Source organism: Schistocerca piceifrons, chromosome 3 (assembly GCF_021461385.2).
Source record: "Schistocerca piceifrons isolate TAMUIC-IGC-003096 chromosome 3, iqSchPice1.1, whole genome shotgun sequence".
Lineage (NCBI taxonomy): Eukaryota > Metazoa > Arthropoda > Insecta > Orthoptera > Acrididae > Schistocerca > Schistocerca piceifrons.
Window position 1 is genome coordinate 501,527,969 of NC_060140.1, and position 15,604 is coordinate 501,543,572.

Sequence of the window (15,604 nt, forward strand, 5' to 3'; positions counted from 1 at the left end):
TGAAAAATAAGATCAACTATCCTATGAAAGCCTGATTACAAATTTTAAGTAACCAGAATTAAGTGAAGTATCTAGTGGGACTGTGAAAACAATCAGACTATTTATAATTATAGCACACAGTTCAGCATTTAAGCATTCGTTCTATGTGCACTTCATACGTGAACGTAAAGGGAAGGACAATAATGAGTGGTACAAGGGAAGGGCTCTTCTTAATGAACTTCACAGTGTCTTGTGGAACATCGATGTAGTTGGAGATACACAGGGGGATTCAAGAGTTATGTCCCATAGGACAGAGGGGGTGTATCAGAACTCTGACAAACTTTCAGAGACGGCAAATGAAGTGAAATGAAATAAGCATGTGGCTAGAACTTCTAGTCAGGTACACCAGTTGACTGGTGCGAGTCTTTGTAGCTGATGTCACTTTGGTGACTTGTGTGTTGATGGGGACGAAATGATGATGATGATGAATATAACACAGAACCCAGTCCCCAAGTGGAGAAAATCTGATTCAATTGGAATTGAATCCAGGCCCCTTACATGGCATTGCACTGCACTGCCCACTCAGCTATGGGGTCGGACAGACAGGCGGCGAGACAGGACCTAAACAAATACACCTCATCTACTTAACAAGTGCTCATAACTCTTAAGGTACACATTTTAGAGTCCATCTTTACTGGATTTTTTTCTTTGTTTTGGTCCATATTACCACCTCTGAAAGTTTGTCGGTGGTGTTCTCATTCACCCTATTTGTCATATGGGACATGACTTTTGAATCATCCTGTAAGAAATTTGGTACTTAATGTAATTACAACAAGTCAGTCTCAGTACTACGAATATTCTTGTTATCTGTCCAAGTTTTCGAGGAATGAAAGAATTACACAGTAATGACAAAAATTAAAACTGTGACATGTCTTTGATTTTATTATCTTTGAAATGTACTTTAAGAAAATTCAGGATATTCTTTACTATTTAAATTTGAAATAAAATTTAGAAAACTGTACAAAAGATACAAAAAATAAAGTTGTTACTCAAACCACTGTATTTTAATAATGACAAAATTTCAGTTTCACGGTACTGCAGGAGCTGAAGGCTGATTTATGAACATGCTTTGCCAAGCTTTCAGATGAGGTGCTTCTTCAGAGCTAACTAGTACAGAAAAATAAATATCACACACACACACACACACACACACACACACACACACACACACACACACCTCCACTTTATCAGTACTGCAGCCCAGTTGAGGTGCAATGTCAGTACATGATGTTTATTGATTGACTGATTGAAACCCATTCATCTTAGATTGCGTCATCACAAATATATGGGGCTGACAAGAAGGAAATAATAAAAACAAAATAAAAAAAAAATTACACAAAGGAAGCACACTCACGACAACATCAACACCATGTTCAGTATTTGCAACAATGAAAGTAAATGTCTAATCAATGCAGGTATCACAAAAATTCTGCACACATTATGCAAAAAATGATAAAATATGCAGTGGATATGTTTATATACAAAAATACAAACAATATTAACTAATACATACATAGATTATGACACATAAATATAGACATATTTACTTATTTGGTCCATGCATTTGGTTGTTTATGTGCCTGCTGACAATTGAAGTGTATGCTAAGTTGTCATCTTTCCTTCTTCCACTATGTATCATATTCCCCCAAGGACTTTTCATAACTATATTCAAAGATACCTAATCAATTTATGAACATCACTTGATAAATAAATTTCATTCTGACGGTAACAAATATATTTATTTCATGATAAATAATAAATGATTGCATTAGGGGGACACATATTAACTATGTATCACATCGTTATTAATATTTCTGTACATACTGCATTATATACTGTGGATCATGATTGGTTCACTAACTTACTCATATTGTTAATAAGTGATTGAACAGACATCTAGGTGTTAATGTATTTTCTATCTTTTAACAAAACCTAATCAGGAACTTAATGTAGTGTTTGCCTTCTGCTGCAGGGAATATACATAAACAAATAAATGTTTTGGAAGTATCTCCTTTTGTGTCAAATACTTTGAATTGTTTTTATTATTATTATTATTATTATTATTATCATTCAAGTACACAGTATGCCCAATTGATATCACAGTCATTGGAGAGGTAGTTTTCTGCAAGAATGTTATAAGAATTATTCCTGGCATTTTAATGGATTTGTTTCAAGGTGTATTGAAAAATCTTAATCGCATGGGTACAGTGCCAATCAAATCCAAATACATATGCAAACAATATTGTGCATGTGGCTTTCTGGAATGGTCTCAGATGACAATTAAAATTAGTGAAATTTAAGTGCGCATCTTTGATGTGCCATAAACATTACTTAAATTATAATTTAAGAAATAGAACTACTTGTTAAAAGTTACATTGTGTAAGGCTTTCTTTGTAGTTATTTACATAAAACACATTAAATCACAATTTTTGTCAATTTATTAAACTATTGATCATTTTATCTTTTTATATTTTCCACGAGCATGTACAAAAACATTTAGCACATTGTTTTCTTTTATGTATAAAAGGGTAAAATCAACAAATATAAACAACATGATATTTTGCATATTATAAAGCACAACATTTTATCGATAGAAAAAACTATTATCTGTTCACAAAACTAATCATAAAACATTTACAAATCTCTTCTTGCTGTTACATCTACGACTTTGCTCAGGCATGCAGTACTGAATACTTACATGAGCTCCAGAGTGTGTTTACACAATGCTAACAAGTGGACATATGTATCTTTATTATTTACAGCATTAATGAAACAACACTGTACCAATAAAACTGGTGATAGAGTAAACAGAAAAAAGATCTTTTTCTATGCTTAAATGGCACTACAATTCAGAATGGGGTGATAGGAACACTGTCTTTTATGAATAAGATACGGTAACTATAAAGCACATATAATTGAAAAAAAACTCTAAAGAGCGTTCCAGAAACTCTAATCTGTCAAATGAAACAATCATTCATGTATAAGACCTTGATAAATTGGCATTAATCTTTTCTAAAGCAAAACAATGTGATACTACAATATTAAGGTAAAGACAAAATAAATAAATAAAAAAAAAAAAAAAAAAAAAAAAAAAGAGAGAGACTGAATCACTGATTGTGTTTACTCTCACTTTAGAAAGTCGTAAGATAAGTGATAATAGTTTTCATTGTTTATAAAGAACATACATTGCTTATTTTTAGCTTATATCACTAATACTTTCTCCATTAATTCTGTGTTTTTCATGTCTGGATTATGTAGCTATCTCTCTCTCTCTCTCTCTCTCTCTCTCTTTCTCACACACACACACACACACACACACACACACACTGCACGGGGGTGCGTTATGCAACCAATACAGGATACATACAACTTTTCAGCATAAAATACACACTGAATCGACAGCTGTCAGAATAAGGAGTACCAATAATGATGAAGGAAATGACTTTGAAAACTGACAATAAAAATAAAAGGGTGTTTGTATCTTATGTGTGTAAAGGACTATAACAACCAATGTAATTATAATTAGGGAGGCAGGAAGAGCCAAAAATGCAATAATGAATCAAAATAAGAAAATACTGCAGAAACAACATGATGAACAAACTTGAGCAAATACATACGAATAATGAGTATGTTACATTTCAAACTGAATTTAACAAAATGCTGTATACTATGAGTATGTCACAATGGAATAAATCGTGGTGAAAACAGAATCCAGCTCAAATGTATAGGATGATCACAATGCAAAAAGGATCAGAACTGATGTTTATTCAGAATTGGTAAAGAAGAAAATGTATCTTAACTTACAAGTCTTTCAGCAGTCTTTTATGCTATCATATTTAACTCATTTAATATTTTGTTATGTCGTTCTCTCTTGAGAAGAGAGTCTGAGATTCAGTGTGTTTGAACAGCTGAAAATTTTACTTTATTTTCTATTTAAAACACAATCTGCTTTATCAGTTGCAATCCTGTCAACTTTCATCCAAATGATTAGAAAATTTTCACCGTTCTAGTCAAATTTATTTCATTTGGTCCCACTTCATCTTCAGCACACTGAGATAAGCAGTTATTCACCCATATATACATAATGTTATTGGTTTGTATATGTTGAAAAATCTGTTGCTTGGATTTAGCTATCCAGAAACATGTAAAGGAAACTTTATTTAAAGCTTTTACGTACAGTTCCATGCAACTGAAATGTTCTTATTTTAGTGAATAACTGATTATTATACAGAAATGATTATTGCAGATGTTGAGCAACTCTTATTCTGATCCTGCCTAGCTTTCAGAGACAATACTGGTGAAGGTAATCAGTATTCTAAATGCAAGTAAGTGAATACAAAAATGAAGAGAAGACAAAAATTAGTATTGTGTCTTCATAAAATACGCTACGTATGTACCGTTTGCAAGGCAACACAACATGAGGTTCAGAGTCACACTTTGCTGCTCAGACATTTCAACATAGAGGAGTAGAAAGATTTTTTTAAGGTATACAAGTCTCGATTGTGCACTGCAGAAAGTGAAAGAATGTTAAAAAGAACTTTTGCTTACAGCAGTTTTCAAATTTGTAAATTCTTTCTAAATTTGAACAATTCAGAAGTGCATTTTCCCCCTTCCATAACCTTTGTTCATTTAACATTTCTGCAATTGCGTATCTCATTTCACTATTATCACAAGTGTTTGCATGTACTACGCAAATAATAAATGTAAATACTGCATGACAAAATCACAGTAGAGGCATATAACACACACCGAGTAAGAAAATTACACTTCAAATTAATTAGTAAAAGAAGCACAGTGTAGCAAGGTAGTCTCAGTAACTACTTCAATATTTGTATAATCTAACAATGGAAAACCCAAGATGTTAATAATGATAATATTATGTAAAGGATAGATTGCTACTTCCCATGCAGCGGAGATGCTGAGTCGCAGGTAGGCACAACAAAAGACTGTCAAACAAGAAAGATTTTGTCTGAAAAGGTCTTCACTGGAATTACACACACACACACACACACACACACACACACACACACACACACACACACACACACAAAAAAAAAACCACAATCTCTGGTTACCAAGGGGAGACAGTACGGCCTTCGCAGCCAGACACTATGCTCGTGTGTGTGTGTGTGTGTGTGTGTGTGTGTGTGTTTTGTCTAATTCTGATGAAGGCCTTTTCACCTGAAAGTTTACTTGTTTGACAGTCTTTGTTGTGCCTATCTGTGACTCAGCACCTCCACTACATGGTGAGTAGCAATCTATCCTTTTCATAATATTATCATATACAATCTGGCAATGATAAGGACTAAGCTGTTAAGTACACTAAACCCATATGTAAAATTGGTAAATATTCACACTGCTCTGAACCAAATTACACAAGATGAGCCACATTATCACATAGAATAATGGTCCTAACAACAATGAAATGGCAGGGAATTTCATATTTTCCTACTATCACGGAGCACTTCCAATCCTCCTTTTTTGTTGCCATTTTTATTTTTACATGTTAAAACAGTAAGGATATTGTAAAAGCTGCCCATTTGATAGTGTATGATAAATTTCATATGAAATTTTAAAACATATTTAAACATATTTACACTCCTCCACACAAGTGAACTTTTATCAAGACAAAGAATCTGTGATATCTAATACAAATTTATGAACACAAAAATACAGCAGTCTTCCTGAGAGTTACTGAAATATCACAATATTCATCAATTACACAGTAAATACAGATTCAAAACATTCCATCATGAATTCCTATTGGAACAAGCACAGCAAGAAAGAGCAACACATTTCGCAATACGAGACGCCAGTCGGCAGGTACAGCATAGGGTGTCAACACACGAGTCAATACATTCACTTCATGAGCCGCACATACAAAGATAAATGAAGTAATGATTAAATTAAGTACAGGATATCCAGGTAAAAGTACAAGCACACCATGTGTATCTGCTGCCAACCATATATGATACTGGCTAATAAACAGCTCCAAAGAAATACGTCCAAACCAAGCAAACAAACTTGAGTAGCGAGTGCGCAGAGCACCAGATATGTTACGAAGCACTATGTAGCTCACAATCTGCAAAAGAAAGGGGAAAATACATGTAAATATTCGACCTTTTGTGCAACAGGAAGGAGAAGATTCCAATACAGTTTACTATAACTACATTAAGCACTGTTCTCACATAATAATTCCTAAAATGAATACAGAGATCATTCTTTCATTCATTCATTCATTCAATCATTCATTCATTCATTTATTTATTCACTTTGACGTTTCTGTCATTGACGTCATCATCTTCAGTCTGAAAACTGGTTTGATGCGGCTCTCCATGCTGCTCTATTCTGTGCAAGCCTCTTCATCTCCAAATAAATACTTCAACCTACACCCATTTGAACCTACTTATCATATTCATCTCTGGGTCTTCCTTTACGATTTTTACCTGCCACACTTCCTTCTAATACTACACTGGAAATTCATCAACACTTGTAGGATACAGGCATTCCTTCTTTTAATCAAGTTTAATCCAGCTACATTTCATTACTCTTGTTTTGATTTCATTGATATTAATCTTATATACTCATTTCAAGACACTTTAATTCCTTCTCCAAATTTTTCTTTAGTTTCCTGCAGCCCTTGCTTAATATACAGATTGTGTAACATCAGGGATAGCCTACAGCCCTTTCTCACTCCTGTCTCACCCACTGCTTCCCTTTCATGCCACTCGATTCCTACAGCTGCCATCTGGTTCCTACCCTGTGTCTTTTATAACTGCTGTCTGGTTTCTGTCTAAGTTGTATGTAACATTTTGCTCCTTGTATAGTATCCCTGCTATTTCAGGATTTCAGAGTGTATTTCAGTCAACACTGTCAGGAGATTTATCTGAATCTACAAATGCTATAAACATAGGTTACCTTTTCATGCTCCTGTACTTCCACATAACCAAAACAGATCTTTGCAGAGGTCAGTTTCTACCAGTTTTCCACTTGTATGTAAATAATGTGTGTCATTATTTTGCAATCATGACTTATTAAAAGGATAATTCAGTTATATTCACACCTGTCAGTACCTGCTTTCTTTGGAATTTTGAGGGTATTTCCCATATCTCATACAGCTTTCACACCAGATGGAGTGGTTCTGCCATGAATGGCTCTTGCAAGGGTATCAGTAGTTTTGAGGTTATGTCATCTACTCCAGGAGCCTTGTTTCAACACATGTCTTTCAGTGCTCTCTCTCAGTATACTACTTCCCATCTCATGTTAATCTACTTCCCCTTCCCTTTTTATAATATTGCTTGTAAGTTCATTTCCCTTGTGAAGAACCTCTATATATTCATTCCACCTTTCAGTTTTCCCTTCCTTGCTTGCAAATTTTACTTTTACTCCCCATTAGTGCCTACTTATTCAAAAATTTTGTTCAATGTTTCTTCTCCTAATTATGATCTGAACTCCTTGCATACACATGGCCAGAAGTGTCTCTCTTTCTTATTCTTCCCTTGTGGTTCCCATTCCATGATCCATCATGGCAGTCTCTCCTCTGACATCCTTTTCATTGTGTATCCACCCACAAGAGTTGTTTTCTCCCGCAAAAGTAATAATAAAACTTGTGACCTCAATTTTCTTCCTGATTACTTCGTTTCTGATCCTTTCCTACCTGGATATCCCTGCAAACCATCTCTGTAAGTCCATTTCAGCTGCCACCAATCTTTTCATCAATTGGAATTTAAATGCCATTCTTATGACCCATATATGAAGCTTATTCAGACAGTAAGGTCCAAATCACAGTAGCTAACCTAATGTCTTGCTAACACTGAAAGGTGCATACACACCAACTCCTGGCATGTCTTGCTTGTCAAACAATGCCATTTACATAGCAGCAATGTGCTGTTTACAATGTCAGTTCAAATGCTTAAAACAACTGATCAGCTTGCTGAGGGTGAAAAATGCTCTCAGAGATTCAGTGGAAATTCATCAACACCTAAGTTAGGTGTACGACTGCAATACGATAAATGACCATAAAATGCGTAAGTGGGTGAGAGGTTTGAAGGACAGATGGGAAAATGTCCATGACAGCCCACGGTCAGGCCAACCATCAGATCTTTTGGATGGAGACAGACTGTCCATCCACCATTTTGTCCAGACTTTGCACCGAGTGATTTTCACTTGTTCCACAATGTAAAGGAGTTTCTTAGTGGCAAGCACTTAACAGATTGTAAGGTGAAATAAGCAGTTAATGACTGTTTATCCTCACAGGTGGAAGCCGTCTATGACTCAGGGGTACAAAAGCTTGTGGAAACGAATAAAAATAAAAACAGAGAAATGTGGAAGGAATTAAATAGAACCAATTTTTTGAAAAACTTTGTGATGCTTTATGCTTTATAAGAAATCTGACCTTACTTTACAAATAACCCTCATAACATAATGCGTCTGATAATTGTTTTGAAGATTATTTTCTTTTGCTCCCTTCCTAATTTGTTGATCCCACAAAACAACATTTAATTTTCCAATAATGATCTTTCCAGCATTTACTTTAATTTCCTCAAATTATATACCACCTTGTGACAGTTTTTCTCCTAGATACTTGTACCCTTTCACACACGTAATTGTTCCAATGCCTTCTTCCAGTGTCAAATCTTAATTTGTTCCTCCTATTACCATGTATTTTCTTTTATTCTTGTTGACTTGAAGGCCCCATTTTTTTATATTCCCCTATTAATTTTCTGGCGATATACTCAATGCCTTCTTCCTCTTGTGCCAAAGTTAGTTTGTCATCAGCAAACTGTAGTGATTAAATAATAATTTCATTTCTTGGGATTCCAATACTCTTATTTTTTCTTCCAATTTTTTCATCCACTATCTCTGTAGATATTATGTAACGCTTTTATAGCTTTATATCCAGATTACAGAAAGTTTTGTACATTTATACATTTTGCAGAGTTTTCATATTGATTCTGAATTGCTTTAATTAGGACAGGATTAATACGAGATGATTTTCGAGCCTTCCACAAATCACATGAAAGTATTTTATCATCAGCTTTTTATGTGTCTACATATACTAACTGAAGGAGCTGATTTCGAGTATTTTACTTTTCAAGTATTTGTTTACAACAAAATATGTGGTCTATCATTTATCTTTCTGTTCTGAAGTCAGCTGTTCCCTGCTCTCCATTTCCACAAATTTTTCCTCTAAAAAAAATGTTAAATAATCCTCCTACAAAGCTTGCTAAATATATAAGTCACAGTTATTCCTCTACAGTTCTTACATTCATCTTTCCTTTCTTATGAATTGATGAGATAAATCCTACTTCTGAGACTTCTGGGATAGCCTTGCCATTTAAAAATTTTTCAAAAAGGTTACTCAAATGTTCACAAACTGTATCTGTACCATATTTCGATAGTTCAGTTGATGTTCCTCCAATTCCTGTAGCAGTTCCAGTCATTAATGTTTTAACTAAATGTTTTAACTAAATCTTTTACTATTTCTATACCTACAGAAAAGCCTTCATTACTTTCTGTTATATCAGTTTCACTATTAACTGTACCCAAAAATTCTTTCCTATTTTCTGTCAACAATTTTTTAAAATATTTTTCCCAAGACTGAATACTAATACATTTTATTGCTCTGTTTCTTTAGAAATTTTCCTCAATATTTTCAATATCCTTCATGCTACTGAGCTGCTTTTTCACAAGTCGTACTTTTTGCTTCCATCACCATTCTTCTAATTTTTGACTATTGCTCTTTTTATTCCATCTCATCCTGATCATTTAGAATATTCACCCCTTTCTTAATTTGTATCTCTTTCTCTACATATGAATCAAAATACAATGACTTTTCCCCCACAAAATTAACTGCTCTGCCTAGAACTTCTTCAGCCACCCCGTATAAAGTACTAACAATATATTCATGCTGTATTAACTTACATAAAGTATAAAAGTAACAACAAATTACAACTCGTGAAAATCTACCCACACTTATTATTACTGATTACATCTAGATGGAAATATATACATTATGAAAAAAAGCAGTTATTTTGAGGAAAAAACCCCCTTTCTCTTACATTACTCAGCTGTGTTTTTATCTTATAGTGCAGACTAAGCATTTATGTATCATTACTGATTTCACAGGACACTATTAACTTTCTACATACTCCTAAAGCTTAAAGTAGGTAATACTGTAGGTACATTAATGTTACATCCCCAAGTCCAAATATTCTAATAAATTATAAAAAGAGTGAATGATAAGTTACTCTTTTACATTGCTTAGCATATCTGGAGTTTTCCAATCCCGTGCTAGATTCAATGATAATTGCAGACATGGAGCTAAGCAAAGACCCTGGGAGGATGTAAGCAATGAAAACTGACTGAACTCAGCTACTAATAATTTTGATGAGTGATAAACATGTGGCATGTGCATTAACTATTCAGTTTGGGATGTGACCCAATCTGGGACTTGACAATTAGGGTCAATATCATCACGAAATAGTGATTATGACAGAAAAACAGTACGAACATCTAGGAAAGGTAACAACACTGCCAGATGATGTAAACAATGGGGAGATCCAGAACCAGAAGGTAGCAGTAATAAAAACTGAAGGATTTCGTGATGAGCAGAATGAGCTAATCTTTGCCCTTGTTATTCACACATAAGAATGTGGAGAAAATGCGAATATTGTTAGCAATTCTGAGAGCAATGTGCATGTCGTGTAGTAAACATTTTATGATAAAGTTTTGAAAATAGATGTAGATATTCCAGAACCTTCTGAGTGGATTTAAAGTTGTGGAAACTATAGGGATGCATAGAAAACCCATAAAGGAGCAGGCATTACTGGAACTGAGAAGGCAAACGCTTATATATAATGTGGATGCAATTATTATTATTATTATTATTAAGCATTACAATCCATGAAGGCTTTTTGCTGCAGAATGGACAATGTTGAACCACTTTGCTCTGTCTTTACAAGTAATTTGCCACTGTCTGTCATGTCCTAGTTTTCTGAGATCGTCTTGAATATTGTCCAAGTATCTCATGCGTGGGCGTCCAAGAGGTCGTCTTCCGGTGGGAATCTCTTCAGTCACTTTCTTGATGGTCCTGTTTGGTGGTGCTCTGATGACATGCCCTATCCATTTCAGTCTTTTGGCTTTAATTTTGGCCACTATATCGGAGTCTTTATATAATTTGTAAATTTCATTGTTATTTAGCAATCTCCATTCATCACTGATCCTATCTCTTATGGGTCCAAATATTTTTCTCAAAATTTTTCGTTCAAATACTCTTAATCTGTTTTCCTCTTTTTTTGTGAGAGTCCAGGTTTCAGATCCATAGGTGAGTACTGGTATAATCAATGATTTGTATACTTGTAGTTTGGTGTTCCTAGAAATTAACTTGCTTTTGAAAACTGTCAAGAGACTATAGTAGCATTTGTTAGCCTTCTGAATTCGTGATTCTATTTCAATTTTTATGGAGTTGTCAGAGGTTACTATTGTACCAAGGTAATTAAATTCATTTGTCTTTGTGAAAGCTGTGTTATTAATTTGCAGTACATTATTATTTGATGGATAGCGGGATAAGATAAAGTACATTGTTTTGTCTGTATTCAGCTGGAGGCCTGTGCCATTTGTGGCTTTAATTAATTGTGCTGTAAGAAGCTTCAAATCATTCTCACTGTCAGATAGTAATGCAATGTCATCAGCGTATGCTACAATGTTAATTTTGCTTTCCAGTTGTGCTCCAATTTGTAGTAGCTTTACTTTTTGGATTATTCTATTGATTACTATGTTAAAAAGAACTGGTGAGAGTGAATCCCCTTGTTTGACTCCAGTTTTAACCTCAAAGTCTTCAGAAAGTTTGCTAGCTACTTTTATTTTGTATTTTGAGTTTAAAGTGCAAGATTTTATTAAATTTATCAATTTGTTAGGGATGCCAATCTGCCTCATGCACTTCCATAAATATTCCCTGTTGATACTGTCAAAAGCTTTTTTAAAATCAATGAAAAGCATATGTACATTTTGATTGAATTCATATTTCTTTTCACCCAACATCCTTAGGACATATATATTGTCAATAGTCGATCTGTTAGGTCTAAATCCACATTGGGCATCATCTAGGGAGTCTTCAACGTAAGGGCTTATCCTTGCTAACAGTATATTTGTCAGAATTTTATATGTTGTGTTTAGTAACGCAATTCCTCTGTAGTTTGAACAATTTGTTGGGTCCCCCTTCTTGTATATAGGGCACACAACTACTTCTTTCCAATCATGTGGGACCTGTTCCTGCTTCCAGATGTTGGTGATGATTTTGTGTAAGCAGTTTACAAAAGGAAATTTACTGAGCTTCCATATATCTGTGTCTATACCATCACTTCCAGGAGCTTTATGTCTCTTCAGCTTCTTGATGCTTTCTTTAATTTCTGCTAAGCTGGGCTCTTCGTCCGATGGGTCAGCAGTAAGATATTCATTGTCATCTTCCTGAGAGACGCTTATAGTTGGAGCATTTAGTAACTCATTAAAATATTCCTTCCATCTGTTAGCAATGTCACTTCTTTCTGTTAGCAAGGAGCCATCTGGGTCTGTTATGAACTGTCCATAATTTTTTATATTCCCACTTTTAAACATATTTATGCTCTTGAAAAATATTCCATAACTCTGTGAAGCTGTAATTATATGTGCTGATTGACTATCAGAATATGGGTATGTTTGAATTTTGATTATGCAGTTATGGAAGTAAATCAAGGATAAAACAGTAAAGTGATTTCATTCTGCAGGAAAGCCATTGCTTTGAGATATGCTAAATTTGTGAAAGTATGTGAAGTACGACTACAGGCTCTGCAGTTTGTTGGAGAGAAAGACCAAAATATGTTGCAAGCATACAACAAAGAAAATAATGATCCAGGAGAAGAAATTCTACAAAGCATAAACAATGAAATTGTTAATTAGATTGCCAGTATAGAGGGAGTAGAGTACGAGATCAAAGATAAGCTCTCCAATCTGCTATTTACATACAAAGATTTGTTTCAAAAATGACAGGGAAGGTTAAAAATAAAAACTTATTAGCCATTCTCATGCAATCTAATTCCTGAGGAAAAGGAGACAGCAGCAGAGAATAAATTACAGATGTTGGCATCTGGGACAAGAGACAGAAGTCATAGCCAATATTCTAGTCCACTCTGTGTTGTAAATAAAAAGGGTGGTGACTATACAAGTGAATACTATACAAGTAATCAAATTATCTGAAGCACACAGGGGGCCAACTTGAGCCTATAAAACACTGATACAGGAATCTGAGGGAACAAAGATATTCATCATTCTGGACATGACTGCCAATTACCACCAGATATAACTGGATGAGGAAACTTGTCAGTATACAAGGTTTGTATGTGATACAGATGCTACCAATATCAGAGATTTCCATTTGGTCTGAAGATCCCCACGTCAGCTTTTAAAATTTTTGGACAGAGTGCTATGACAGGAAACAGTAAAATTATGTTGTATGAGGATGACATTTTGCCATGACTTTTACTTTATAGCGCATAGAGTAACAACTGCTTTTGGTTCTAATAAAAGATGATTTTATTTAACACACGACTGGTTTCAGGCTTGTGCCCATCTTCAGGCGGTTTACATACATCTCTGTTTAAATCAAAAACAAATTATGTCGTGATGACTAAATACATGTAACTGAAACAGCTGGAAGTGGCTGTGTTGCATTTCCAACTAGCTATGTCTTAATGCTATAGCCTTCTGCCAAGCCACAGTGGGAAGCTCAAACACTTGAAGTAATCCCACAGCTGGAAGTGCACATTTATAATGGCTTGAATCACAGGCATAAATCCTAACATATTTATTTATCATGTTCTGTTGAAACATGTGAGCCAAAGCTACCTATCAATAGAATGCCGATTAGAAAAATTTATGAACAAACAATAAAACAAAAAAGAAGACTTCATGAATAAATAACATATTACAGGGAAATGTTCTCAACTACTGCAACTCCTGTACGGCACTTCCTGAATAATCTTGTGTTGGTGTCTGAAGCAAGCTTCTCGTATCGTGGAACACCTTTCTCATGTGAGTGTATGTGCTTTTTATGCCTCCAATATTCTGATAATACTGTTTGATTCTTGCTTTCCATAAAAGATTTAGTTTTGATTTCCAGTGCTACAGAGTGGGCAAAATAAAACTGGTCCGGAAGATATTTATAAAACTGACACGTAATTTATTGTTGTTACTGAACAGGCGAAATCCTCACCACAAAAACACTGGTAACTGTGACTTTGATGCACCAACTAGTTACTGTCAAATACCTGAACATGCTCTGTCCCAAGTACTTTGCTGTGTCATTACATTTGAGTAAATGATTGGAGCATATGCATTTAGTGAACAGTTGAACACAACGCAAAATGGAGGTCACGATAAAATGGTATGCATTCCTTGTCTCATGTTATGCAAAGCACAATTCACGGAAAACCTGTACAGAACAGTTTGCACAAGAGTTTAAGGCTTTAAGTGTTTTGCAACAACTCCAGCAAGGTCAGTAATGGAAAACATAGTGGCAAAAATGGCATGAATTAGGTTCTGTAGTGAATAAAAAGTGTAACTACCCAAAGAAGAAATTGAACACCAGAAAGCATTGCTTGAGTGAAAGAAAGCCTGGAACAAAATCTTATGAAGGCTCATTGGCATTTATTTGTGCAAGTGTGAATCAAGAGATTGCCATTTTGAATTAACATAAAAAATTATCTGCATCTGAATCCTTACAAATTTAGTGTTGTACATGACAAAGCATCCAGATGAACTTTTGCATGTTGAGTTCTGCTGGTGGATTCTGAGTGAACTGGAAATCTGGACCTTTGGCCCCTCAGTATTCCATTTCTTAGAAGAGACCAGTTTCAGAGCACAGAACATTCATCACATAATATGAATTACTCTAATGATATTTTCAGCAATAGGGAGCAACAGCACACACAGCTTCAGCTAAGTTGTCCTGAGTGCATGAAGTGTTTGGTGAAGGGAGACCAATCAACAGAGAAAGTGCAATCTTCTGACCATCTCAATCAGCTGCTCTCTTTCCCTTGTGACTGTTACTTGTGGAAAAACTTAAAGGGTCAGTGGTACTCGAGTAGTCCTCAGATGTTGGAAGAGCTACAGATGAACACTGAAAATACTGTAATTGCTATCCCTCAGGCAGAGCTATTACACGTGTCTCACAGTCTGATAAATGGAGCACAGTGCTGCACTGACATCAATTGTGGCTATTTATAGCATTTTCTGTGATGTTCATTAACAAGGATCAATCCAACATCAATCTTATTATAAATATTTTCTGATCTAGTTTTGTTCTGCCCACACTATATATATTTAAAATAGTTCCATGGACTGTTATACTGATGAAATTTTCACTCCAACTTTCGTTTATCTTTTTAAAACTTACTAAGCCAAACTGTTCACATCATTGGCTTTAATGGCATGACAGAAGAACATCACTCCTTCACAGTTAGTTGAATGTTTCTTCACTCATCTATTTATTTTCTACCCCCTGCCCCCTCCCCTAGCCACCCACAATCTG

At 34.9% G+C, this 15,604-nt stretch overlaps 1 protein-coding gene across 3 annotated transcripts in view; it reads right to left on the minus strand.

The window, feature by feature from the left end:
- Nucleotides 1–950: 950 nt before the first annotated feature.
- The window catches only part of LOC124787742 (N-acetylneuraminate 9-O-acetyltransferase), a 254,809-nt gene continuing 240,155 nt past the window's right edge, over nt 951–15,604 (minus strand). For 2 of the 3 annotated variants that reach the window (XM_047254605.1, XM_047254606.1), the window contains one exon: nt 3,139–6,121. In XM_047254605.1, coding sequence (XP_047110561.1) covers nt 5,777–6,121 — 345 coding nt within the window. In that variant the 3' untranslated portion in view covers nt 3,139–5,776. Of the gene's footprint in view, nt 1,217–3,138; nt 6,122–15,604 lie in introns of those variants that run through there. The other variant, XR_007015998.1, reaches the window with a different exon arrangement.